Source organism: Trematomus bernacchii, unplaced genomic scaffold, assembly GCF_902827165.1.
Source record: "Trematomus bernacchii unplaced genomic scaffold, fTreBer1.1, whole genome shotgun sequence".
Lineage (NCBI taxonomy): Eukaryota > Metazoa > Chordata > Actinopteri > Perciformes > Nototheniidae > Trematomus > Trematomus bernacchii.
The window spans coordinates 10,725,215-10,750,919 of NW_022987593.1; the positions used below are offsets into that span (position 1 = coordinate 10,725,215).

Consider the following 25,705-nt stretch of genomic DNA (forward strand, 5'->3'; position numbering starts at 1 on the left):
GTTGTGTAACTCTACATTTGTAAGAACTTGAGGAAACTCTCACTGCTCGACCACCAATTCTAACCTTTTCCATATCTCCTGATGTGTAAATTAAATTATTTTACAAAAGTCAGAACAGAAAGCTTAACAGGCAACAGTAACACAAGTGGGCGGGGCTTATGTAATAGACAAATATTATACTCACTTACTTAATTTAATAACATCATCGTGTGATTCTTATTTGCTGATGTTTATCTATATTTAGTCAAAGTCAACTTTATTTTCAATCTTCCAGTTTGTGCGTACAGACCAAGCGGCAAACTCAGGGGAAGAGCCGGGACGCCAATACGGAAGTGCCACAAACTGCAGTTCATATATTGGCCGATAGGCGATGACTGCAGAAAGGAGCAATTTCCATAGACCCCAATGTTAAAATGCCCATTTTCACAGCAGAAAAAAAACGTTTCTAGCCCTGGCTCCAATACATTTTATTATGTATATAGTTAGATTCCACCTTCGTGATTATGAATCTGTGAGTGAATTGTTTTCTAACGCGACCCTTTTATTTATATTAGGTCTTAAAGTTTTTGCATAAATTAGGGCGTGGTCACATTGAGTGACAGCTCTGTCAGGTGACTGCTGCTGTTAGCTTTTTGTCTCTCTGCTAGCTGCTCCGTCCGTGAAGCTACAGGGACTCTGCCTGCCCAGTTCATCCAGGGAACACAACTTGATCCCGGCCGTGTTTGTTTGTTCTTCATGCTTATATATCGGACTATTGTGACTCGCTCTGCGGTTAAAACAGACGGTGCATGAATGCCGTTTTGCGGTAAGTGAAATTCGAGTACTTTATTTATGTGTTTATGATACGTAATGAATGTTAAGGCTTGGGTTTGCGTGTAAGCGAGTGGTAGCTATGCTCAAGTATGTAGACAAGCTAACGTCGAAGTAGTGTATGTGAAATCAACCTCACAATAAGATGTGTGCATATTACAATTATTAATGTCATATTTTCAAGATGATTACTTAGATATTACAATATGGTTGGATGAGCTGGAGTTCATTATTGAGTTTACACATTAACGTCACAGTCATCTGAAGAACGAACCCAAACGTTGTTGTTTTTATTAATTGCATTACCAAATTGGTATCAAATAAACAGTAACACAACAGCATTGGTAACACAACTTCCAAAGTTACAGTAAAATAAAAGAACCCTGACTCGGACAATACACAATCCAACATGTTCAACAGAAGAGAATAAGTTATATTGTTTGTACACATGGTTCTTTACATATATATCTGTTTGTTTAAAGTTTCCAGGTGATGCAGACAGGATGGACCAGAGAGTGAGAGACAGAACTGGACTCCTCACAGCAGTGAACTTCAGCACAGGTACAAATACTCTTTTTTCATACTGTACAAAGAATCAAGAAAGATATTGGTTTAAATAAATGAAGTATTGACTTTAATACACTGATATACATTCCATTAAACAATACTAAATACTAGATCACCTACACATCAGTGAAGTTGAGGGTTTTTTCCATGCAAAGGGTTACATTTAGATGTTAACAAGCAATATGACTGTCAGCTTTCTAATTTAAGGTATTGAAGGCAAAGCTATTTAACGCATAGTGACAACTGCTATTTATCTCTCAATATTGTCTGTAAAAAACGTGGTAAAAGTTATGATTTCAGTGAGAGAACAGAGCAAGCTTCTACAGTTGCACTAAGTTTTGATAACAGTTCAATATTATTTTGATAATAAAATATATTTCAATGTTGATGAATTTCATACTGTTCATTCATAATCTGATTGTCTTTGTAGCTCACTGTTGAAATAAAATAAAACATTACAATTACAAAATAATTATATCTACAGCCCCTAAACACAAACACACCTCTTTCATAAATAACACACTTGTTCTGCAATAATATGTTTTATGTTTCCTGTAATTTTGTTAGGAAAGGACATGCCTGAAAGACACGACTCAACATGTTCTCCTTCTCTGAGGGTCAAGAAGAACATCCAAGAGGAAAATTAAAAGCTGATGTTATGAGATTTTAAGACCAGTACAGGACATTCACTAAGAAACTACTTTTATTGTGAAGTCAGCTGATCGAATGCACCTATTTCCACATCTACACTCCATCAGCTGATTAATTCTATTTGCCTCACTTTATGAGCTTCACAACATGTACCTTGTACCGCAGAGTTTGCAACGCAAATAAATGGGGCCAATCTTCAGTCGGATGTGAATGTGTAATCTAACATTTTCAGTAAGAATAATGGACAAAAGGAGTGCAAATACAAATTCAATTTATTGAAATCTGAACCAAAAGTTAATCAAACATGTTTTAAATAAAAAAGCACATATGGACAGAAGGTGTAAACCTATTAAATGTATAAGTAAACACATTTAGTCAAATAAAGTGACAGACAAGGCCTGATCAGGTGGTATCAGCTATGCATGGGCTCCTCCATCAGGTCTGATCCTCCTCACAGAGGAAAGCCCCTCAGTCCTCTCCAAACCAACAGACTGGACGTCCATCACACGGAGGTTTCTCCCTGAAGTCTCTGCAGCTCTCTGGACACCACGCTGTCTCAATCCGTCCACACTGAATATGAGAGGGGAAAATGAAAATAATAAATGCTTTAGACAATAAGAAATATAAAGTTGACTGTTGAGTTACTCAGTTTTTTTTAGATTGTCAATACTATTACTGTATAACTAATATCCCAGGTTAAGAGCCACCTTCAAATAAAGATTGGTCTTTAAATACATTTTGTCTTTTGTATTGTTTGTCTAAAGTCAAGGATCTAGAACTGGTACTTATAGTTTTAATGATACAGTCTGGTTATAATGCTGTTTGGAGGAGGCCTCACAGGTAAGAGCACTAACTAGCTACCATCACATGCACCTTAGCTTAACTTAAATGTATTAAACGTATAATTAAGTGATAGCAAAATATAAATAACTAATGTCATACAAACATATTAATATTTGCTTGATTCCAGTGTTGCATTTAGCACATTGCATACAAACGTTAAGGGATTTTAAGATTCTGAAGTATTATGCTAAAAACTCAATAACTTAGATTATTATTTATAGTTTTGCTGAATAGTTTCATGTCCGCTTACCTTAGAAACGTAAAATGTGACGGCAGTGTGCTGATGGGGAAGCATGTTAGCTTAGCTTCTTAGCTTGAGCTAGCTCTGTTACTTCCCAGCTGGAGGCAGAAGGTCCCGCCTCGGCTCCGCCTCTTTGCCCTTATTTGGAGCAGGCTGGAGCAGGCGGGAGTTAGACTCAGACGTCACTGTCGAGCCGTTAGTGGCCGACTCCGCCTACTAAGGGCTTCTCGGCAACTCTGCAGAATCCTATGGGTGACGTCACGGACCCTACGTCCATTTATATATACAGTCTATGGTACAGACAGAGAGATCGAAATATCGTTTCCCATAATCCTGAATATAAAAACAAATGTATATCAAAATATGTATATACCTATATATACACAATCAAAGACACATTTTTACTGAAGACCTAAATAAAAACACAACAATAAATATATACAAAAATAACAGTCACTTCAATATTTGAGAATGTACATTAGTGCAAGATTGTCCATAGAATGTGCATTAGTGCAAGATGTACTACTTCTCACACATCTTAGCTAAGCTTGGGAACATTCCTTATTAAGAAGATGTGTTGCAATGTTGTTAGTTACACTCTACGTGCATTGCGCACCAACAGTATGACCTTTAACTCAGGTGAACTGAAAACTTCCTGATATGGCCTCCCTAACTTCAACAATTCTCCGTTCATTATCACCAAGCTCAACCCCTCCCTTTCTCCTCTCTCTGTGTTTAAATAACCCAAACTTTATTATTCGTCTTTCACTCTGCAGACACTTTTTACACTGCTATGGACAATCTGCACTAATGTACATTCTCAAATATTGAAGTGACTGTTATTTTTGTATATATTGATTGTTGTGTTTTTATTTAGGTCTTAATGTGTGCACATGTTGAATGGGAAAGTGAAAATGTAAAAAGATGTATCAAACTAAAATGTAATCCTCCTTAATGGTAGGAATATCCTTCACAAATATTTTGTGACCAATTGTTGTTTTGGAACAAAAAATGTATTTAAAATGAATTTAAAATGAATACAATGTTCAGAATGAATCATACAAACCTGCAAGGTTGATGTGTTAACAGATCTTATTTACTTTCTTCTATATGTTGTGTAATTGCTGTTGTCTAAATGCTTTGTTTAATAGTTTGAATGACCCAAATCCATTGCATTGTACAAAAGACAAAAACACAGCTGTTTTCATTCGTTTCAGTCCACCTTTCATTTAATATGAAATATTTTGAAAACAATTCAGCATTTCTTTGTTGAAAAGTCAGACATGTTGATTCCTAATCCAAACCAGATATTAGTATTACTAGTCTGGAAAGTAAGACACAGCTCTTTTTATTAGAATGATGCACTTCTTCTATTTTATACAAATATTATTATTACCAGCTTTTTTTCTTTTAGTCTCCATTTCAATTTCGACACAATGACATTCATTTTGACTTGAGAAATAGATGACTAAATGTGATTTCAGTTTGAATTTAAAAGGTAAACAAGCAGAATTTCTGAATAGTGAAGCCCCATACTTCCTTCCTCACTTTGGAGAGGGTTTGTAGCGGTTGCACCTTTCTCCGGTCAGGTGAGGGTGTACTGGAACTCGAAGCGGCCTTCATTGGCCGGACAGGAGTACCTGTTTGTCCCCTGTCTCAGGTACACCACACATGATCCCAGACGGTCGTCAAAGTTTACATCCTCGTCCCAGACCTCGACCAGCAAACCCAAATGTGTGTCCACCTTCGCAAAAAAAAGGAAAGAATATATCGGTTATTGAACTAACATTTCAGTTCCATGACCAAAAAAGTGATGCTATTATCAAGGATTATGCTGGCTGCACCAAGCTTATTGTATGGGCTAGAATAAACTAAAGCTAACTCAGCAGAAAAGACCCGATGTAATCACTCTGATACCCCCACAAATATAAAAAAAAGAAAAGAAAAAGGAGCAATGAAGAATAAGAAGATGAACCTTTATTAATGCTACAGTGGGCCAATGTTGTTTACAGTAAACATACTCTGTAACTAGAATCATTAATAATTAACTTCTTGATTATAATTAGTGATGCATTGTTATGTCCCAAGTTTAATTGTGGGTTTTCTTCTGAAGTTTTTCCTTGTACGATGTGAGGGTCTAAGGACAGAGGGTGTCGTATTGTCAAACTGATATTCTGTACAAACTGTGAAGTCCACTGAGATAAATGTAACATTTGTGATATTGGGCTATATAAATAAACATTGATTGATTGATTGATTGATAATGTTGCAACTAGTAAAGGATTAGCTAATTTCTTTATATGCTGCTGGGTAGTTCATCTATTATCAATAAGTTTAAAAGTTATAAATAATAGTAATTAGTTGTGTATGTATAAAACCGATCCAGACGTTGCAGATGCTAACAGCTACAACAACTCACTAACAGATCAAACCTTGGTGTAGGAGCCAAAATGCTTGTTTTGCCATTGCTTATTATTTCTATTATTATCCTAATCTCAGTTTACACAACGTTTTATTCTTATTGGTTATCACTTCCGGGAATCATCACATGGGTGTCGTTTATTGGTATTTAGTCACCTGTGGGATGCCGGTTTCGTGTATAACGAAGAGGAGAGTTTTGAATTGCTCCGACACTTTCTGTTGACCGTGTAGTCCGGACTTGGATATTGTTTGTTGTGTCTTTATTAACCCTTCTATTGTCTTTGTTCACCCCCCCTTACTTTGGTGTTCACGGTCAAATTTGACCGGTCCTGTTTTAACTGCTATTACATTAACACAAAAAACATTAATCATCACCAAATTTCCTTTAACACCCTTTCAAACTGTAAATATTGTATCAGACTACTGGTATACATGAAAAACTGCTGTAAATATACAAAGAATAGACACTGAACATGTATTGCGTGTGCCAGGTGTGATCCATGTGGGGGGATGGGCACATAAGAGCGGGAAATGTGTCAAATTGTTGTGTGTGTGTGTGTGTGTGTGTGTGTGTGTGTGTGTGTGTGTGTTTTATCTGATCCGGATGGTTACTAATTCCTTTTCTTTATGGCGGTCATTTTTGACCGGGAACACCATGGGTGTTACAAAGTTGACTAAATCATCCAAAATGCAATGAAAGTGGTGATCAGCAATTTTACATGTTCAAATGTCTACTGTGACGGATATCATAAAGCCTTAATGCAATCGAATCTAAAACAAAAAAGTTATGATTGATGAAAGTAGTAAATCGGTCAGATTTGACCCGAAGACAACAGGAGGGTTAAACACCATGAACTTTAACTACAGTACGGACTCTCGTATCGAACACGTCACAACGAAGAGCAAGTTTTAGCCTCTCACCTTGGTATTGTACAAACTCTTCAATAAACATCAAACTAAACTGCATCCAACGACTGGATAATCACCTGTTTTTGTCTGTGTAAAGATCCCTCTCACCTCTCACCTGTGTAACAATGCCAACCGGAAAATATAGGACATTGGAACACCTGACATTTATATTTGGTATTGTTGATAATTTGTGATCTTCTCGCTCCCAGGAAAGAAACTTAAAATAACGAGACTAATGGAGTCTCTGAAAAGGTTCAAATGGGTAGTTTAATTAAGTAACGTGGTTAAAGAACAAGCATGGTGAATGGAGAGACAAAGCCGGTGTTGTCTTGAGGGAGGCTGCAGCGAAGGGAAGAGAGAGAGTTATCTTTCGTCCTGCCTTTTTATCCACGTCTCGTTGTCCCCCGCTGTGCAAATAGTGGGTGGCCCCCTACTCATTTGCCGGTTCGATATCGCGAGAGCACAGATGATTTCGACATTGATATTCTCTGCCTACTTCCTTAAGCATTTTCTCCTCATTATCTCTGTCATGACTTTCTATTTAATACCTTATAAACAGCTGTAATACTTAGTTTAGAAGTCCTAGTGGTTCCGCTCCGGCACAGTTCTTATTTTACGGAAATTCCCTCTGACGTCATAGCTTCTCACGTATCTGTAAACACTACGATCAACTAGACCTTCATTTAATATTCAGCAGTAATAATATCTTAACGTCTATCGATGTAGTGTTAAAGTCCGTACGTTTGTGTGTAACACTCCAAGTCATTTTCACTTTACATTCAGAAAACGCAACATTAGTCACAAGCTAACCGGATAAAGGATTTTTCAGAATAAAAGCTTGGCATTGATTTCCTGAGAACTTCCGGGCTTTTCCACAATAAAACAGCTTTAAACTGACGATATGTTTTAGACTGAATTATGCTGTTTAACATTGATTTTAATTTCTAACAATCCCTCCTTTCACACCATTTAAGGTGTGAACACAATACTAAAAGTAATAAGTTCTTCATCTGACTGCTTTTAAACTGACGGTATGTTTTAGACTAAATCATGCCATAAAACATTGAATTTTAATTTCTAACAATCCCTCCTTTCACACCTTTTAAGGTGTGAACACAATACTGAAATCAATGAGTTCTTCATCTGAACTTTGCATAGTACATAACTCATATCAAAAACATACTATCAAAATGGAATGGTTCAAATAACCGTCATCAAAAATACAAACAATACATTGGTTGGTCTTCTGGTGTAAAAGTTTTCCCTTGTGCATAACTTTTAGTTTTAACATTCAATATCACTTTTTTAAAATAGCAGCAACTTGTGGTATTAGAACATTTCTTACTCCCTCCTTTCACAGAAACCGTTCCCATACCACATTCAGTGTTAAGGCACTTGTTTTACAAAGTATAAAAACATACTATTTAAAAATCGCATCACTAATAACAGTATAAAACATAAAAGTTAGAAACCTTTTTTGAATAGTGCAAAGTAATACCACTTTGTAGCTGGTTCTTCATTCTAATGATTTCATCATTTGAAATATATTTCATCATTTGAAATATCACATGATTTGGACATTCTTTGAACAATCTCATCATTTATCATCCATATCATTTAACATCATTTACACACTGTCTTCATTTTCATCAATATCTGTACATGGGTTGAGTCGTCTTGTTCTGCTAGCAATTGAAACTGTTCCCTTATGAGAAATTTACCCTCCCCCCTTTCATACTTTTTAAAGTATGAAAGTAATATGTTCTCTAGAAAAGGCCGTGGTGATCAATCGGTATGTTAGGGTGCGGGTACATGGAATGCAACTCCAACATCTAGCACTCCCCTGGGCACCCCTATGCTATCCTTGTACACTGTCGAGCCTAAACTCCCTCCTTTGACTGGTCTCTTAGCCCTACTGGTTTTGGGGCGTTTCGCCATGTTGATTAACTGCCCCACTGTCATTGGTACTGCATATAAAACATCACTGGCTGTACAAGTGCACAGGTCCCAGTCTAATCCTAAAGCAAGACTGCATACAAGGGTTTAGTTCCATGATACCATCAAACATCTACTCTGGGATACGGCATTTCAGACAGTCATTTCTGGGAGAAGATTTTGGTCAGTTACAACAATTGGTGAATTTCATCACTTATGGTTCCTACTTCAGTACCTTTGGGTGGTCTGTTCTAATGCAGTGATAAAGTTCCTTAAATGGTGTGAAAACCGGTGGAATATCAATAACTCATTTCACTAATTTATCTTCAATTCTAGTCTGTTTAAAGAACTATGCTAACCCCTTTAACAGTGTGTGGAACCTTGGGTGTCCGAGCATGTAACAGTTACTCCCTCCTCTATCAAGGATTTTAAAAACAGTAGTTATTTCATCCATGGTTTGTAGTTCAATTTAGGAATTTTCACTTATGGCGGATATGTTTCTACTTTAAATAACATCTCTAAATTTCAGGTCATCCCTGATTAAATGGATGACCATCAGGAGGTGGTGGCGCTTGTCTTTTAAACTCATAATTTGGTGCCGTGCGCTCCCTGTGAAGCTACAAGTAAGATTTAAAACAACTGCTGGGTGGGTTGAGTGACCCCTTCTCTCTAAACGATATGGGTTGTCAAAAATATGCATCATTGCAATGAGTGATCCAAGGCCCCGCATGTATTACTCCCAATTATATTGCTTTTTCCAAAATTAAATTTGCAATCGCTCTTTGCCCAGTGTCCTTTAAAACTCTACATCTTGGACAAACAAATGTTATTTCCACCTTAACAGTTCTCCTATGGTAATAACTATGCTACAATGGCAAAAACAATACTTTAGATTGGGATACTATATTTGGCTTGGTATTAGCTCTCCCTTTAACATTGTCCAACTAACACAGATTTGTCTGTTCTTATAGAGTGGTCACTAAAACTATCCCTTTAGCTGTAGATCAATATTGTAACACATTAGATCTCTACCAAATTCACCCATGAATAAAATCTTTTAGGGAATAATTCGTTTACATGATGGAAAGATTGAAAAATATGTTCTACTCCTAAGTCCCACAACACTCACTGCTTAAAGTGTAAAGTGTGGTGAATATTTCCATCATGTCTACCCCTTTATCTCACAGTACCCTCAGTGTGTTTTAGGATTATTTCCTCATTTTACTTTAACAGTTTCCTCTTTATTACTATTTTAATTTACCAATTTATTAATTCATGAATAAATCTTTTTGTCTTTACGTATTTATCAAGTCAATTCAAGTTTGTTTGTGAATAAGTGTGTTTATGTATAAACTCACTCACTCCCGTTTTCCTTTTCTCCTCCTCTTGTTGTCTCAAGCCACGACCCCCTCACATTCTGTTAGACCATGCCAACTCCTCTGGTTCCGTCTTCTCCTCAGTCCATCAGCTCTTAAATCCTTTCGCTGGTACTCTTTTCAGTGGCCCAACTGCTTTGCATTTCATCTCCTTCTTTACAGTCTCTTCGCTGTTGTATGGAGGGCGTATTCTGCTTTCATGTCCCACACTCTGCTCTTGTGCCAAATCTCGTGGCTCAGCTTGGAACTTCATGTCCTGGGTTAGGGACTGATGAGAGTATGCCTCTTTATGTCAGCATGCTGTTCTGGTTCTGGATGCCGCAGGTGGAGAAGGTTCTGGATGCAGTCTTGTCGTTGTTGGTTCAGCTCTGGTTCTCTGTCTGTTCGATGGAGGAGGAGGAGGAGGAGGAGTCTCCTGTAGTGAGGTCTTTTGTCTGATAGGGGTCGTAGCAGTCTGACGGGCAGAGAGAGAGAGAGAGAGTCCAGGTCTCGGGACGCATTACCTATAGAAATTCTAACACACTGAGGTAAAGTAAATCTAACCTTCTCCACTCTATCTTCTAATCATACTATCTGTTTTAAATGTTAAATGCCATCTAAACACAATTAATGTCTACTAATAAATGTACTATATCTCTAAACATTGTTTTTTTCTCCCACTGTAACACATCTACTCCAAATAACTCTTTCAGGAAACCATTTTCTTCTATAAATTGAAATACTTACATGTTTCAAGCACCACATGTTTCACACACTATAAAAGGACGTCTCCATATATTCTCCAATATGTTAAATCTCACTATTACTTAGAACAATAGTAACTTTTGTGACTGGATACATCTGTGCACAGTCGCCACAATCTGTTGGGGAATTTTGTTCATAGAGTTTGTACATACAGTTGTCCTCGTGGGTTAGTACCCTGTTTCTACTGTAATAACTTTTCAATAATTTTGCTCAGGTCACCAGTCGGTTGTCCATAGTCTTAACGGGGGTGTTTCTGGTACAGACTAAAACATGGATCCAGTGTATTTGGAGATTCCCCTAAATTGTAAATTCCCATCACTTAAATATTCCGATCACTTAAACCCATCTCATCATTTGATACAAGAACTGCATATAGGGGGGGTGAATGATCTTGATTGTAACCTCCTCATCTTTGGGAACGAGTATTTCTAACTCCTCTTGTTGCTCAACTGATCTTTTGGCTCTGGGGATAAGTGAAAGTCTCTGAAACACAGCTGGTGTTTTGTTAGTGATGTGGGCATTTTCTATGAGTGAACTAATGGATCCATGTCTTTCATGATATTGTACTCCCCATCCAACCAGAAAGGTGCCAAGTGTAATGAGCACAATCAACAATGCTATTCTGACTCTTATCCCTAGGGGACCCCACAATTGCTTTGGCTTTGTTCTTGACATTTTATCCATGGTTGTGTCAGTTATAAAATGTAAATGAGTACAAAAATAACGTATACGAAAATGGAAACAAAACGTTGGACTCTTTTTCAGGTGAAAAAACAAAATAGGTTTTCACTTTAGTGTACAATCTATAAAAATCTAAAGACAATTCGTCTCTTGAGCTGTTGATCTTAATCGTATTTCTATTTATTGTTTTTGTTCCAGCTCTGCCAAATCACTCCTAGCTAGGTTTTCACTTTAGTGTACAATCTATAAAAATCTAAAGACAATTCGTCTCTTGAGCTGTTGATCTTAATCGTATTTCTATTTATTGTTTTTGTTCCAGCTCTGCCAAATCACTCCTAGCTTCCAATAATTTTCTGGAAGTTGCCAGTGAAGGGTGACAATGTGTGAGGTGGTGTCAATTTGCTCCTTTTTCTTTACCTTTAAACCGGAGCGCGTGGGAAGTTCTTTACAACTTGTCACGGTTCCGACCACCGGGGATCAGCCCACTGTGTTTTGGGAACTTTCACCCTCACCCAATCACCTGGCCGAACAGGAGTCTCTTCTGATGTCTCGTCTGGTATCTGTGCAGTCTTTCCTAGCCTGTGTAGACAAAAACTTGGAAAATATTACTCGGAGCTCTGACATATTCATCCACTTCTATTTGTCTAATATCTAAAACTGGACCACTCCCTCCTTGGAGGAGGCCCAAGCTTTGGTATACCTTTTGTTGTTATGCGACCTATTGTTGACAGCATGTTAGTATTTATCAACTACAACGTTACCGAAATCCATTATCTGACTAATCATGACCTTCCCTCCTTTGAGCATAAAATGCTCAATTAATATCGCAATGATTACTCTATTATGAATAGGACATGGAAAACCCATAACGTCGTAGCAAACACATATAAATCCTCTGTGTACCCACAAGGCGTACAAAGATGTTGTGTGATGTATCGTCTTCCAATGGTATAAATGCACATTGACTAAAAATCTGTCATTAGTACAACAATATAGTTTACTTCTTGTTAGTTCAATAATGGCTTTTGTCATGGTACTATGGGTCAGTGTTGCTGCGAAAAAACCACACTGGTGTTGCTAATACGTCTTAATAGCTCTAGTATTAGAGATTGGCTGACACTGTTAAACAAACAAATCATGACAGAATAATATGTCTTTAAACTAGTGGGAAATACAAACTACTCTCACAGAGGGTTGCACGCAGAAGAACATGAAGGGCTGATGTCCCTCACTTAAAAATAGATATTGCTTTATGCACTACTTTATAAATCAACAAATTAACTTGAACATAAATAAATGAAGACTGATTCTTGAAACTGTTGTAAAATACCCTACAACTTCTTCATCCAAGCTCAGTGTTATGTTATTTAGTTGGCAGCTCATGCCTTAAATCAGAAACTTCAGACCTATTATAAAAATGTGTTTATGAGAGAATGTAATCTGACTCCATATATACCTCAACTTAATAAATGAAGTTCCCCTTTAAACACAGCCCCGGTCTTCTGACGGGGTCTATCTATGTACTGGCTGGTAAATGTTGTGCCAGTTTCTGTCACTCTGTCACTGTTCTCCCGCTAACAGTCACTCTCTAGTTCTGCTGGGTTCTTGTTGACTTCTTCACTGGTTTGAGACAAGCGATCTTATTGAAACACCTCCCTTTGTAGCCAGACTTCACCACAGCAGAATCGAGTTTCTGTTTTTTTTTTTTTTTTAGCAGCTGCACATCAGGTGTAGCCTGTACTGCCCCTTGAACTGCAGTCGATTTAAACAGGAGGACTTGGTAAGGACCCTCCGTCTTGGGCGAGGACTAGGCTTTCATCTTCATCTTTTGGGCGAAAACCATTGTCTTGACCTCTCTAGCTGTGTGGGCACAATAGTTTTCTGTGTGGGGGAACAACATCACTCGTAATCTCTTTCCTTCTCATAATTACAAAATAGTCTGCTAAATGTTCTACTATGTTTTAATCTTCTTATACTAATCTGTGGATGATTTATATTTAAATGCAATATGCTACTCACTATTGTTAAATAACATTCATGTTTGGAAATACTATTCTTCTTTGCCATCCCTGAGACCCCCTGCCTCTGTTATAGTCATGGAAACCTCCCCTGGGGTAACTTTGTGGAGGGCCGTTGTTTGATGCAATGTTCTGCGGACACTCTCTGGACCAATGTGTCAGCTGACCACATTTGAAGCATCCTTCACTTTGGGAACCTCTTTCTGTTGATTGAAAACGTCCTCCTCTGCCCCTTCGTTGTATGGGAGGGTATACCTGTGCTTGCGGCTGTACTTGGGTAGGCAGATATGCAGGTGTTTGCTGTTGAAGATACTGTGGTGCTTGTGGCTGTACTTGGGTAGGAAGATACACAGGTGCTTGCTGTTGCTGGAGTTGTGTGGGACATGCATTGGACCAATGTGACGTCTGACCACATGTGTAGCAGCCACCATTCTGGAAACGTCTTCCTCTGAAACTTCCTCCTCCGCTTTGTTGGTTCTGCATTTGATTCTCTGGTTCTTCCTGAGTTTGAACTGTTAGAGGTGTTCGCCCTGCCTTCTCTGGTTCTATGGCTATCTCTGAAAGCTTCTCCTCCCTTCTCCTTGTCTTCTTCCTACAAGCCTCAATGTCTTTCTCAGCTACCTGCATCTTCAAAAGTCTTAGTTTTAGTGCTTTCATCACTTCGTCATTTTCCCTCTGTGTTGCCTGGTATGTCATGTCTTGGTGAATGAGATGTTGTCTCCATTCTTCAATGGGTTTAATGTCTAATCCCACCTTGTCTTCCAGGCATGCCTGCACGGATTGGGGAAGGGCTTTAATGACCGCATTCTTCCACAACATCACGACAGCCGGAGAAACGTCATGTCGTTCTCCAGTGCTGTCCTCCCACACTCCTTCACATCTCTTCAAGAAGGCATGCATGTCTTCCTCCGTTCCTTTTTTCAGGCTGGTGAGGGCATGTAAACTGTATGCTGTCGGGTAGATGTGACGAATAGCAGCCCAATAGCTCGACCTGATTTTGTTGAATGAAATGTCATCTGCAGAGTTGGCGCATTTGGCCTCGAAATCTACTGCTCTTGCCTTTAGTCTTCCTTCTATCCGTCCTAGCAGTGCCCTCATGTCTCCCAAGCACAGGTCGTCTTGGACAGTGTACTTCTCCAGATCATCCACCCACTTCTGACCTCCTTTGGTGAGTGGAGGTAGCTTGGACACTAATGTTTCCATGTCCCTGTGAGTCCATGGTTGGTATTGAAATCCTCCTTCTCCAGCTGCTATCACCGGTAACATGTGGATTGTGCAGTTCTTGGGTCTTCCAGCTATAGCTACTGTTGTAGCGTCTTGAGATCCGTCTTCCTCTCTTCTTTTGAGTTCCTCCCTCAGCTGGTTAACTTCACCAGATAGCATCCTTACTTCATACTCCAAGTCTTTGACACGTGTAGCTGTGGGGAGTCCATCCAACTCCAATACTTCTCCTATAGGGGCTTGGTGAAAAGGGTTGTTCTCTGATATGTTGGAAAAAGACACTTCAGTTAGACTTGGATTCTGCTCTTGAGTTTGGATAACTGGAGCCTCTTCTGTTATTCCTGCTGTGTCTTCCTTCACTGGCCGATCTGCCGCTTTTAACACATGTATGCTGTTTGTCAATCCCTGGCTGGCATATTTCAGATGGAGCAGCAGACTTGTAACTGTCGTTTTTCTTTTTTCAGCTTTGTTCATAGCGCTTTGTTCAGGTCCATACCAAAAGGGGTGTCTGGTGTGGATCCATGCTTCTTGCTGGTCTAAGTATCTCATTCTCATAAGCAACTACAGCTTTTCTATGGGCTTTTGTTGGGCCAGGTTGATCATCTGCTGGAATCAATCCTCTCGTCTGCCATTGATCAAACAATTCCTGTATCTGTTTCCAGTTCTTTTGTCTGTCTGATGCATGTGTTGTGGCATCTGATCTGACATGTACCTTTGCCTTGATGTCTGCAGTTGACCCTGGCTCTGCGGGTGCTCCTAACTTAGTGTATTTTGGCGACATATTGCTTAAGTAGTTGGATATAGTTATTAAATGTATCCAAGATGAATCACTAATCTTCTGAATAGTACCTTCGCTCCTGATAGAAAATATCCTATGTCATCCGAACTTAACTTCAATACCTGGGTTTTTTTTTTTTTTTTTTTTTTTAAAGATTAATAAAGTAAAAATAAAAATATGCAAAAAAGTTTTTAATTTTTTTTTTTTTTTTTAATTTTTTTTAATTTTTTTAATTTTTTTTTTTAAACCTTGTACAGTGGCTTGGCTTTGAAATATGCAAATAGAAATCTCGTAAAAATCTAGCTTTACTGTGTATAGTGTATTCCAAAGTGCATGAAATTATGCTAAGTCATAAACTATGTTTTTACTTCAATTGTGTGGTGTTTAGGTATTCTACAGTCTAGGTTGAAAGACTTGTGTAAGGTTTCTTATCTTAATATCAGGAACCACCTGTGATTCTATCTATGTGTGATGAAGTACGTGTTCATCTATAATACTTGAAAGTAAACCTTAGCATAATTATAATCAATTGGTGTTGTATTTATACGTTTGTCCTTTTACCCCTATTTCTTGTGCAACAATTCTGTACAACCAGCAGAGTGTGCTGTTGTAATTTTTCAGCTTTTTTCCACCCTTTTTTAGCTCTTCTAAAAACGGACTTCTTTTTAACAAGAAGCTTATTTTCTTAATAACTACCTTTGATATGGGAAAGAAATTGACTTTATGATTAAACAGTCAAACTTAAACTAGCGAATACACTTGCAATCACAATGTTTAGGATTAATGGACAAAGCATAAAAACAGCCATCAGCACACACAATTTTTAGGATTAATCAACAAAGCATATCCCAGCCACACCACATTGCACAGTATAAGCATAAGCAGGTAAAACTCCTTTGCAAGGACTAATATTTCAAAAATCAGATTTGAGCTTTTTAGAAAATACAATAATCTTTTTCTTCAAAAACCAAACTCCAACGGTATAGATAACCTGATTCAGCAAAATGGAATATCTAATTCCAACTTTGACTCAAGAAGAATGATTTTTTTCTACACACTATGGAGGTCATGAATATTGAATTAGCCTCATGTGAGTGAAACTGAATGGATTTCAAAAAGACAACAACTGGTCCTCTGAATTTACATTTCACAGAATGGCGACTGCCATGTCATTGTTTGTCAACATGAGGTCAAAACAAGATGGCAACTGATTTCAAATGCTGACCTGCAGAACAAAGAGTTTTTTGCAAGAAGAATGGCTGTCTCTGATGCGTTGAAATCCTGGAGGTGTTGATCTCAACAAGGAGACCTCATTCCAGGCTAAACTTCAGAGCAGTATAACAGCACGACGCTCTCAATATGCTATACAATTTAAACAAGTTAATACAAAATAGTTAGAGACCATCAAAACTATTTAGCCTATGGTCGTCTGAGCAACTCTCACGCTATTATGCGACCAAATGGGAAGCCAGTCAAACACTATTAGGAGAATATCGTCTATCTAACGCACGAATGCCGCATTTCTTTCCGTAATGCACACGCAATGATTAAAGAGTATACTTCAGACTTCCACAGACTCTTATCACCAATTAAACAAGAGACCATCTCACTTATTTGGGACAATGAAACAAGACGATTCCATCTGATCTTGAGACTAAAAACGAGACGATGCCATCAACTCTCTTTAACAAGAAGATTCCATCTTTAACTTGCTAATAACGAGAAAAGATACCATCTATTTCTCTGTCAAGAAGATACCATCTGTCTTGAGAATATACAAAACGACAAGAGTCCATCTATAAGTCGTCAAACACAATATAATAAGTAGTTGGATATAGTCCTTAAATGTATCAAAGATGAATCACTAATCTACTGAATAGTACCTTCGCTCCTGATAACAAATATCCTATGTCATCCGAACTTAACTTCAATATCTGGGATTGGTTTATTTATTTTTTATTAATTTTATTTTATTTATTTTTTTTATTATTATTATTTTTTTTTTAAAAGATTATATAAATACCGGCTTAAAAGCACATTAATATATCCGGCTTGGAAAACACACACATTATAATCATGCAGTTGGTTTAAAAAACATGCAGTTGGTTAATGAATCAAAGAAAGGAAAATAGACTCACCCTGCTTGCTCTAAAACAACGCCACGTGGTTTGGTTTAAATTTATATTTAACATTAAATTAACAGCTGTTCTCAGGATGTCCTGCTCGCCGCAAAACACACAAATCTAAATGGTTCTATATAAGCTATTGGAGAATTTGATATAACTGGCTTCTCCTTACCGTTCGCATATGGGCCCTTTGTGTGTCTTTTGGTTGGCAGAATCTCCGTCGAAACTAGCGATTTCTCTCCCAGTGTTGATATCACACGTCTGGGTCAGCCAAATGTTGATAATTTGTGATCTTCTCGCTCCCAGGAAAGAAACTTAAAATAACGAGACTAATGGAGTCTCTGAAAAGGTTCAAATGGGTAGTTTAATTAAGTAACGTGGTTAAAGAACAAGCATGGTGAATGGAGAGACAAAGCCGGTGTTGTCTTGAGGGAGGCTGCAGCGAAGGGAAGAGAGAGAGTTATCTTTCGTCCTGCCTTTTTATCCACGTCTCGTTGTCCCCCGCTGTGCAAATAGTGGGTGGCCCCCTACTCATTTGCCGGTTCGATATCGCGAGAGCACAGATGATTTCGACATTGATATTCTCTGCCTACTTCCTTAAGCATTTTCTCCTCATTATCTCTGTCATGACTTTCTATTTAATACCTTATAAACAGCTGTAATACTTAGTTTAGAAGTCCTAGTGGTTCCGCTCCGGCACAGTTCTTATTTTACGGAAATTCCCTCTGACGTCATAGCTTCTCACGTATCTGTAAACACTACGATCAACTAGACCTTCATTTAATATTCAGCAGTAATAATATCTTAACGTCTATCGATGTAGTGTTAAAGTCCGTACGTTTGTGTGTAACACTCCAAGTCATTTTCACTTTACATTCAGAAAACGCAACATTAGTCACAAGCTAACCGGATAAAGGATTTTTCAGAATAAAAGCTTGGCATTGATTTCCTGAGAACTTCCGGGCTTTTCCACAATAAAACAGCTTTAAACTGACGATATGTTTTAGACTGAATTATGCTGTTTAACATTGATTTTAATTTCTAACAATCCCTCCTTTCACACCATTTAAGGTGTGAACACAATACTAAAAGTAATAAGTTCTTCATCTGACTGCTTTTAAACTGACGGTATGTTTTAGACTAAATCATGCCATAAAACATTGAATTTTAATTTCTAACAGTATTAATAACCAAAATCTGCAAGTAGCTATAGGAACATCTGCTGTAAAATAATCGCCAAAATGTAATGGAAGAAGAAATATTTGTGTATTTGTACAGTACTTAGGAGAAGAAACATAGAGTCTTTATCGTAAATGTAGTTCGATACATTTCACCGCTGGTAATGAGCAGATTTACCGACCTCGCCCAGGTTATAATAAGAGTTCCACCGGGGGTTGTTTGACCGGATCATGTGAGTCCTGGCGTGGAAGGATCCGTACATTATCTTAGCATAGCTGTGAGAAAACAAATGAAAAAGCACCAGGGGAATTAACATCACTGTTCATAGGAATATACAGCAACATAGCGAAATAACAAACTGAATACAAATTAAGAAAACGTGTCTAAAGATCCAAGGAATGCATCTCAAATAATACAGAAAACTTGATAACAAACCCACTTTTATTGTGTTTATGTAGGGCGACCTACCACTTTACTAGTGGAATAAAGTACTGATACCGGAAAAATGTACCTAAGTATAGTAACGAAGTATTTGTACTCCACTACTTCCCACCTCTGATTATAAGCCCAGCTGTTTGATAAACCTCCTCCAGGTCTCGATGCCCCTCCTCACCTCTCCGTCCTGCCGGTCAGATCGCCTTTCAGGTTCCAGCCTCGGATCATGGTCACCTCCAGCTTTCCCGTCGAGGCCATTTGAGGACAGCAGGACGACAGAAAGAGCAGGATACTCAGGTGGAAGAGGGGGGGGGAGGAAAAGGAGAGCATGGCTGGAGTCAAAGAGAACCTGAATTAAAACAAAGACAATGAGAGAATCAGAATAACTTTATTCGTCCCACAGAGGGGACATTTACATTTGTTACAGCAGAAAAGAACCAAAGACAGCTTAATGTTACCTAAGAAGCATGCATACAAAAACATTTGTATTACACAATTTACAAAATACACATCCTGTAACAGTTTTGAAGATGTAGCAGCCAGGTATATATTGCACAGTTATTAACGGCATATATATATTGCACATCATTTGTATTTCACAACAAGTGGTGTTATAGCATAGTTTGTGTTGTTGTGTGTGGGGGGGTCTAAGTAGGGGCTCCATAGTTTCTCTTGGAATAAAATCACACTGTACATTTTACATTTATATATTCAGTAAATATGTAATATTCCATCAGTCACATACTTATGTATATATAATACCTTGCTTCATATCTTGTTATTGTTCATTTGTAAATTCAACATGTATATTTTCTACTTTCTTGTTTATTTCTCGTCTTTTAATTTGTATTGTATAATGCCATGTCTTTTTATGCTGCTGCAGCACAAACATTTCTCAAATTTCTTGTCTTCAAACCCCTCTGTCCAATTGACAAATTTAACAATAATTAATTTTAGTCGCGGTGGGACATTGTGAGCCAATAGCTGCGTTCACACCGCAGGACTTTTCCCTGTACTTTTCCCTGTACTTTTCCCTGTACTTTTCCCTGTACTTTTCCCATTTAGTTCCGTTAGCACCCCTTATGTCGCGTTCACACCAAAAAGAGTACTGAGTGCCGGGAACTACTTTCCCCCATTTTTAGCGCCTGCTGAGAGGTGGTACTATCCTGGGGAGAAAAAAGGACCACATTTCTGATTGGCTGGGCGAATTGCAAACCACACCCCGTGAAACTCTGAACACTTTTTTGAAGCGGCCATTGTATTTGTTGGCAGTAGCATTATTAGCATTAGCATTAGCCCCGCTCACAAACGCAGAGAGAATAATTTATGGCAACACAAAAAAAAACATGGGAGCGGTGGAGTGATGAGGAGGTGTCGGCGTTCTGATGATTTACTCGGAAGGCTTCAGTAGAAGCTGCTGGGAGTCCCAGCAGCTTCTACTGAAGCCAGTCCCCAACTCCGGGGACTTCCGGCCGGGGACTTGGGGTGGCAGTATACGCCGTGAAGTTGTTGGCGGCCTGCCAGTAAAGCCAAAGCAGAAGAAGACGAGGTGACGTCAGCGGCTCATTTGCGTAATCTTCCCTCAAGGTAAAGTACTCCGGTGTGAACGCGATTGGTATATGCCCTGGGGTTATAAATGCCGGAGCGCTAAGCGCCGGCGCTAAGTACGTCAAAGTACTTGGTGTGAACGCGGCTATTGCCTGTCCAACCTCCACTCACCTGCTGCAATCAGCTGTGCACCCTCCCCGACTACACACCTGATTCCCATCAAGCCATTTACAATGGCATATCAACAGAGGCTCCACAACCTGTCGGCGCCAGATCGTTGTAAAACCACAGTGGTAAAACTCCAAGGCTACTTAGCAGAGGTGGGAGTAAGTCCTACATGTGCAAGTCATGAGCAAGTCTCAAGTATTGACCTTTATCTGCACACTCTGTATACAGCAAGTGTCTCATATTAGAAGTTTGAATTGTCTTAGTATTGTTGTGGGTGAACTAAAGTGTTTCCCGATATTTGGATCACATCCTTTGCTTTAAGGCTACCACACATTGGAGACAATGTGGGCTCTAAAACAAAACACCTAGAAGATGTGGGGAAAATATCACTTGTATTATTGACTATATATTACAAAATTGAAATAACAATTCTTCAGTCTAGTTCATTTTAATCATGTAATGCAGTATTATTGTATCACTGTGTTAATATCCTGAGCGACCACATCGCTGACTTTGATTTATTTGTTTAATAATTAAGATTCTGATGTCTTGCTTCGGGTATGATTTTAGGAACTTTAACTGAGTAACAAATATTACTCCATAAACCAATGCACCTGTTCTCTACACGATCAGCGTGAACAGCCCTTAGAAGGACAGAGCAAATTGACACACAAAAAAAAAGCAAATTACATTTCCAGTTTCCGTTTCCAGAAAAACTGCAACTGCAAAAAAAGCCCACTGATTTGTGTTTCTTTTCCTTATTGTGTACATCATTTCATTTCATGTTTCTGTGTTGTTGTTTTTTGTTTTGTTTCTTTCCGTTAACTGTCAAGTGGGAACTAAATATTTTTTGTAGTAAGTTTTTGTGTTTCTCTTATTATCCTACGATACTGTTATGTTTGGCTATGAATAAGAAATATGAAGGACAGACCATTTTTTTTAGATTGGGGAAGGTCATATAAGATTATTTTCTTCGCCCTGCTCCTTTTCGGTCAATGGTGTGTTTACAGAGACATGTTTCATAAACAATTATTATACATTAAGTTGTGCATACCATGAACGGAACAAAATAAATGAAATGAAATGAAATTGCCAAAACCTTTCACACACAACATAAATAAATATATATAAATGCATTCATTTGTGCTTTTTTTCTTAGAGGTGACCCTATAGCTTGAACTACTTCTGTTGCCAAAAGCAGCAGTAGATGCGCTGTATGAAGGCAAATTACAATTGTATATTTAATATATATATAGAACGGATAAAGTGGGTTTTAGACCTTACATTTATTCAGTCAAGCATTTACAACCTGGGAACTTTAAAAGCTTAAAGCATCTGCTGCTTTTGTGAACAGAATCAAGGCTTCTGCTTCACTAATAAAGAAGAAAAGACACAAAATGTTCTACCTGTTCCACAAAGAAAGTTGATGCTGCGTCTCCTCTTCTAGTCTTCACAATCGGACCAGGAAAGAGAGGATGAAGCCTTTTATATTTTAAGGGAACAAAGGGAGTATCAAATCTGAGGAGATAAGGACAGTAAAAGCTGAGCATTGATTAACATTCAGGTTTAAGGTTCAAGTTTTATAGTATAATATATAGTATAATGGAAATGGAAATCAAAATGAACGCAAAAGACCTCTTGCTAAATATGCTGACTAACTTCAATGAGAAAACTCTGTATACTTTTACAAGTTGAACACATTTTAGACTTGTTTTAATTGGCAATTCTAAATGAGGCTTTCTTTTAGTCAATTCTGTCTTTTTCACTAATGTCATGGTTTGGTAACCTGACTTTAAAGAGCAGAAACTCTCTGAGTCAGATCGTAAAGTGGTCCAGCAGACTGATTGGTGAGCCACAGCTAAACCTGGAGACCCCGTAGCTCAGGCAGTTACAGTATCCAGCTCCATATTAGACGATGACTCCCACCCTCTGGACTCAGAATTTAAGCTTTTTCCTTGGAGCCGGAGGTTAGTTGTCCCAAAGAGTAGAACGAAGCGGTATAAAAACAGTTTTATCCCAGCAGCTATTGCACACATTAACACATCATAGGAGTGTCACACAGATGCCTTTTTGTTTATTTATTTAATTATGAATTTTGAATGTCCATGTTTGTACTAGTGTTTCCCTTCTTAAATGTTTTTGAAATATTTTGAGATTTGACGGAGCAGGGTGTACTTGTACTTTTTACTAGTCCTTTTATTAGAGATGTGTCTGTTGTTTGTGTTTGTTTTTAGAGTGTGTCAGGATGGATCCCTTGTCTTTTTCTCTGCAAACAAAATCTAGCTACGGGTACAAATAAAGAACCTGAACCTGAACTACGACACTTAATTAAGAGACAGAAAAATGGTCTTTTTCAGAACAATAGTTATGAATGTGAACCCGCTATTATCCTCCGTCTATATGCTGTATGACAAACAATAATGTCAACATGAGAGCACGGTAAATGAGCAGCAGTGAGTCTCACTCATGACCAATGAAAGACAAAACTATGAAAAAGCTGGTTGTGTAACTCTACATTTGTAAGAACTTGAGGAAACTCTCACTGCTCGACCACCAATTCTAACCTTTTCCATATCTCCTGATGTGTAAATTAAATTATTTTACAAAAGTCAGAACAGAAAGCTTAACAGGCAACAGTAACACAAGTGGGCGGGGCTTATGTAATAGACAAATATTATACTCACTTACTTAATTTAATAACATCATCGTGTGATTCTTATTTGCTGATGTTTATCTATATTTAGTCAAAGTCAACTTTATTTTCAATCTTCCAGTTTGTGCGTACAGACCAAGCGGCAAACTCAGGGGAAGAGCCGGGACGCCAATACGGAAGTGCCACAAACTGCAGTTCATATATTGGCCGATAGGCGATGACTGCAGAAAGGAGCAATTTCCATAGACCCCAATGTTAAAATGCCCATTTTCACAGCAGAAAAAAAACGTTTCTAGCCCTGGCTCCAATACATTTTATTATGTATATAGTTAGATTCCACCTTCGTGATTATGAATCTGTGAGTGAATTGTTTTCTAACGCGACCCTTTTATTTATATTAGGTCTTAAAGTTTTTGCATAAATTAGGGCGTGGTCACATTGAGTGACAGCTCTGTCAGGTGACTGCTGCTGTTAGCTTTTTGTCTCTCTGCTAGCTGCTCCGTCCGTGAAGCTACAGGGACTCTGCCTGCCCAGTTCATCCAGGGAACACAACTTGATCCCGGCCGTGTTTGTTTGTTCTTCATGCTTATATATCGGACTATTGTGACTCGCTCTGCGGTTAAAACAGACGGTGCATGAATGCCGTTTTGCGGTAAGTGAAATTCGAGTACTTTATTTATGTGTTTATGATACGTAATGAATGTTAAGGCTTGGGTTTGCGTGTAAGCGAGTGGTAGCTATGCTCAAGTATGTAGACAAGCTAACGTCGAAGTAGTGTATGTGAAATCAACCTCACAATAAGATGTGTGCATATTACAATTATTAATGTCATATTTTCAAGATGATTACTTAGATATTACAATATGGTTGGATGAGCTGGAGTTCATTATTGAGTTTACACATTAACGTCACAGTCATCTGAAGAACGAACCCAAACGTTGTTGTTTTTATTAATTGCATTACCAAATTGGTATCAAATAAACAGTAACACAACAGCATTGGTAACACAACTTCCAAAGTTACAGTAAAATAAAAAGAACCCTGACTCGGACAATACACAATCCAACATGTTCAACAGAAGAGAATAAGTTATATTGTTTGTACACATGGTTCTTTACATATATATCTGTTTGTTTAAAGTTTCCAGGTGATGCAGACAGGATGGACCAGAGAGTGAGAGACAGAACTGGACTCCTCACAGCAGTGAACTTCAGCACAGGTACAAATATTCTTTTTTCATACTGTACAAAGAATCAAGAAAGATATTGGTTTAAATAAATGAAGTATTGACTTTAATACACTGATATACATTCCATTAAACAATACTAAATACTAGATCACCTACACATCAGTGAAGTTGAGGGTTTTTTCCATGCAAAGGGTTACATTTAGATGTTAACAAGCAATATGACTGTCAGCTTTCTAATTTAAGGTATTGAAGGCAAAGCTATTTAACGCATAGTGACAACTGCTATTTATCTCTCAATATTGTCTGTAAAAAACGTGGTAAAAGTTATGATTTCAGTGAGAGAACAGAGCAAGCTTCTACAGTTGCACTAAGTTTTGATAACAGTTCAATATTATTTTGATAATAAAATATATTTCAATGTTGATGAATTTCATACTGTTCATTCATAATCTGATTGTCTTTGTAGCTCACTGTTGAAATAAAATAAAACATTACAATTACAAAATAATTATATCTACAGCCCCTAAACACAAACACACCTCTTTCATAAATAACACACTTGTTCTGCAATAATATGTTTTATGTTTCCTGTAATTTTTGTTAGGAAAGGACATGCCTGAAAGACACGACTCAACATGTTCTCCTTCTCTGAGGGTCAAGAAGAACATCCAAGAGGAAAATTAAAAGCTGATGTTATGAGATTTTAAGACCAGTACAGGACATTCACTAAGAAACTACTTTTATTGTGAAGTCAGCTGATCGAATGCACCTATTTCCACATCTACACTCCATCAGCTGATTCATTCTATTTGCCTCACTTTATGAGCTTCACAACATGTACCTTGTACCGCAGAGTTTGCAACGCAAATAAATGGGGCCAATCTTCAGTCGGATGTGAATGTGTAATCTAACATTTTCAGTAAGAATAATGGACAAAAGGAGTGCAAATACAAATTCAATTTATTGAAATCTGAACCAAAAGTTAATCAAACATGTTTTAAATAAAAAAGCACATATGGACAGAAGGTGTAAACCTATTAAATGTATAAGTAAACACATTTAGTCAAATAAAGTGACAGACAAGGCCTGATCAGGTGGTATCAGCTATGCATGGGCTCCTCCATCAGGTCTGATCCTCCTCACAGAGGAAAGCCCCTCAGTCCTCTCCAAACCAACAGACTGGACGTCCATCACACGGAGGTTTCTCCCTGA

At 38.0% G+C, this 25,705-nt stretch overlaps 1 protein-coding gene across 1 annotated transcript; it reads right to left on the reverse strand.

Moving 5' to 3' along the window:
• Nucleotides 1–4,313: 4,313 nt before the first annotated feature.
• On the reverse strand, nucleotides 4,314–22,097 carry LOC117481536 (perforin-1-like). The gene is made up of 4 exons (XM_034129252.1): nucleotides 22,058–22,097; nucleotides 19,114–19,284; nucleotides 18,682–18,775; nucleotides 4,314–4,856 (listed from the first exon to the last, which is right to left on the reverse strand). The coding sequence occupies exons 2-4, from the start codon at nucleotides 19,263–19,265 to the stop codon at nucleotides 4,698–4,700; spliced, it is 405 nt and encodes a 134-aa protein (XP_033985143.1). The 5' UTR covers nucleotides 19,266–19,284; nucleotides 22,058–22,097; the 3' UTR covers nucleotides 4,314–4,697.
• Nucleotides 22,098–25,705: the final 3,608 nt, after the last annotated feature.